Source organism: Cryptomeria japonica, chromosome 5, assembly GCF_030272615.1.
Source record: "Cryptomeria japonica chromosome 5, Sugi_1.0, whole genome shotgun sequence".
Taxonomy (NCBI): Eukaryota; Viridiplantae; Streptophyta; class Pinopsida; order Cupressales; family Cupressaceae; genus Cryptomeria; species Cryptomeria japonica.
Window position 1 is genome coordinate 652,382,163 of NC_081409.1, and position 1,613 is coordinate 652,383,775.

The 1,613-nt window shown below is 37.9% G+C and overlaps 1 protein-coding gene across 1 annotated transcript; it reads left to right on the top strand.

Moving 5' to 3' along the window:
* The first annotated feature begins 387 nt into the window (after positions 1-387).
* On the top strand, positions 388-1,296 carry LOC131078551 (EG45-like domain containing protein). Its single transcript, XM_058016279.1, has 3 exons — positions 388-581; positions 716-1,004; positions 1,095-1,296. Exons 1-3 carry the CDS (start codon positions 461-463, stop codon positions 1,099-1,101), a joined length of 417 nt encoding a protein of 138 aa, XP_057872262.1. The 5' UTR covers positions 388-460; the 3' UTR covers positions 1,102-1,296.
* The last annotated feature ends 317 nt before the right edge of the window (positions 1,297-1,613 follow it).

The window sequence follows — 1,613 nt, forward strand, 5'->3', positions numbered from 1 at the left end:
TGCAGCAATTTTTACCATTTTTTATATTACCAAACGATTGTATTTATTTGCGTTTTCGTTTATATACAAACTATATCATTTTTCCAGATGGGAAAACTAGCATCTTGAAATTCTTCGATGGATAACCCATAAATTCTTCAATGGATAACCCATAAATTCTTCAATGGATAATTCCATTGGTCAAGACTAAATGCCATTAATCACGAAAGAACCAGTAAATTCAAAGCTTATCCGCATTGGTCAAGGTCATTCATATATATTGATCAAACACGCAATGATCCGTGCATCATACGCACAAGGGTAGCCGCCATTGACTAGACCCCTGGAAGCCTAGGTTACCCTAGTTCCCGTTGTACTCTATATATACTCAATTCCAATGTTTAACATTCACAAATTGCAGCTCTCTTGTTCTTGAGGAGTAAGGGAATTGAGCAGGAGAATCATAGAGTCTTGGGAGAGAATGGCCGGTGCAGGAATTTCTACCTTGTGGCGGGCTGTCTTCGTGATGAGTTTTATATGGGGCTGGTATTGCTCTATGGCTGAGCAAGGAACAGCCACATATTACACTGCTCCATATGTCCGTAAGTATATTTTTAATTGTTATCGAACTCAGTGATGAGTATTGCCGTCTATGAATGACTGAACATATTGATGAAAGTTAGTCGCGGGTATTGTTGTTTATGAAGAGTTTAATAGCGTGTTATTGTTTTGACAGCATCGGCGTGCTACGGAAACGACCCCAATCAATTTCCAGCAGGAGATTTGTTTGCGGCGGCAAGCGACACAATCTGGGGTAACGGAGCGGCTTGCGGAAAACAGTACCGAATCACATGCACTGGCGCAACAAATCAGGGCGTTCTGATGCCATGCAAGAGTGGATCCATCGTCGTGAAGATTGTTGATTATTGCCCAGCGGGATGCGCTGGCACCTTCGATTTATCTCAAGCTGCCTTCGCCGATATTGCTGATCCAGATGCTGGCAAAGTTTACATCGACTATGAACAGTAAGTTGGTGGTTGATTTTCACTCTTTCCTCTTGTTCCCCGTAATATTAATTGATATGTTCGTTGAATTATTCTTCCTTTGTTTTTCAGGGCCTGAGCATGCTGAACAGCCCTATTATTCCTAAATAAAACCCGCACCAAGATTAGCGGGGATAATAAATCATACCACTTTTGGTGGTTTTGTTGCTTTTGCGTTGTACGAAGCAGGCTGCCTTGAATATGCTTCGTCTTAATAACAAATATTACTGAATAATATATCTAATATCTATTGTGTCCTTCGTCCTTGGCTTAATTCGAAACATTTCCAATTTTGAGTTCAGTAAATTCCAATCAATTAACATTAGAAGAATTAGTTCAATTTTTAAAAAAAACATTAAAAGACTTATAAGACATTTCAAACGTCTCGATAATGTTTCCGTAGTTTTCTCCTCAAGAGATAGTTGTTTAGTCTTTCAGAAATAAGTTTTTCGCTGCTTCTGACTATTTTACAATTTGAATCTAAAGGTGACACTATTGGCATTGCTAGGTTCAAAACTCAAAATAATATATATAATTATATTTTACATTATGTTCATTGGTAAATAGTAGATATTTTTTACAATTAGTCAA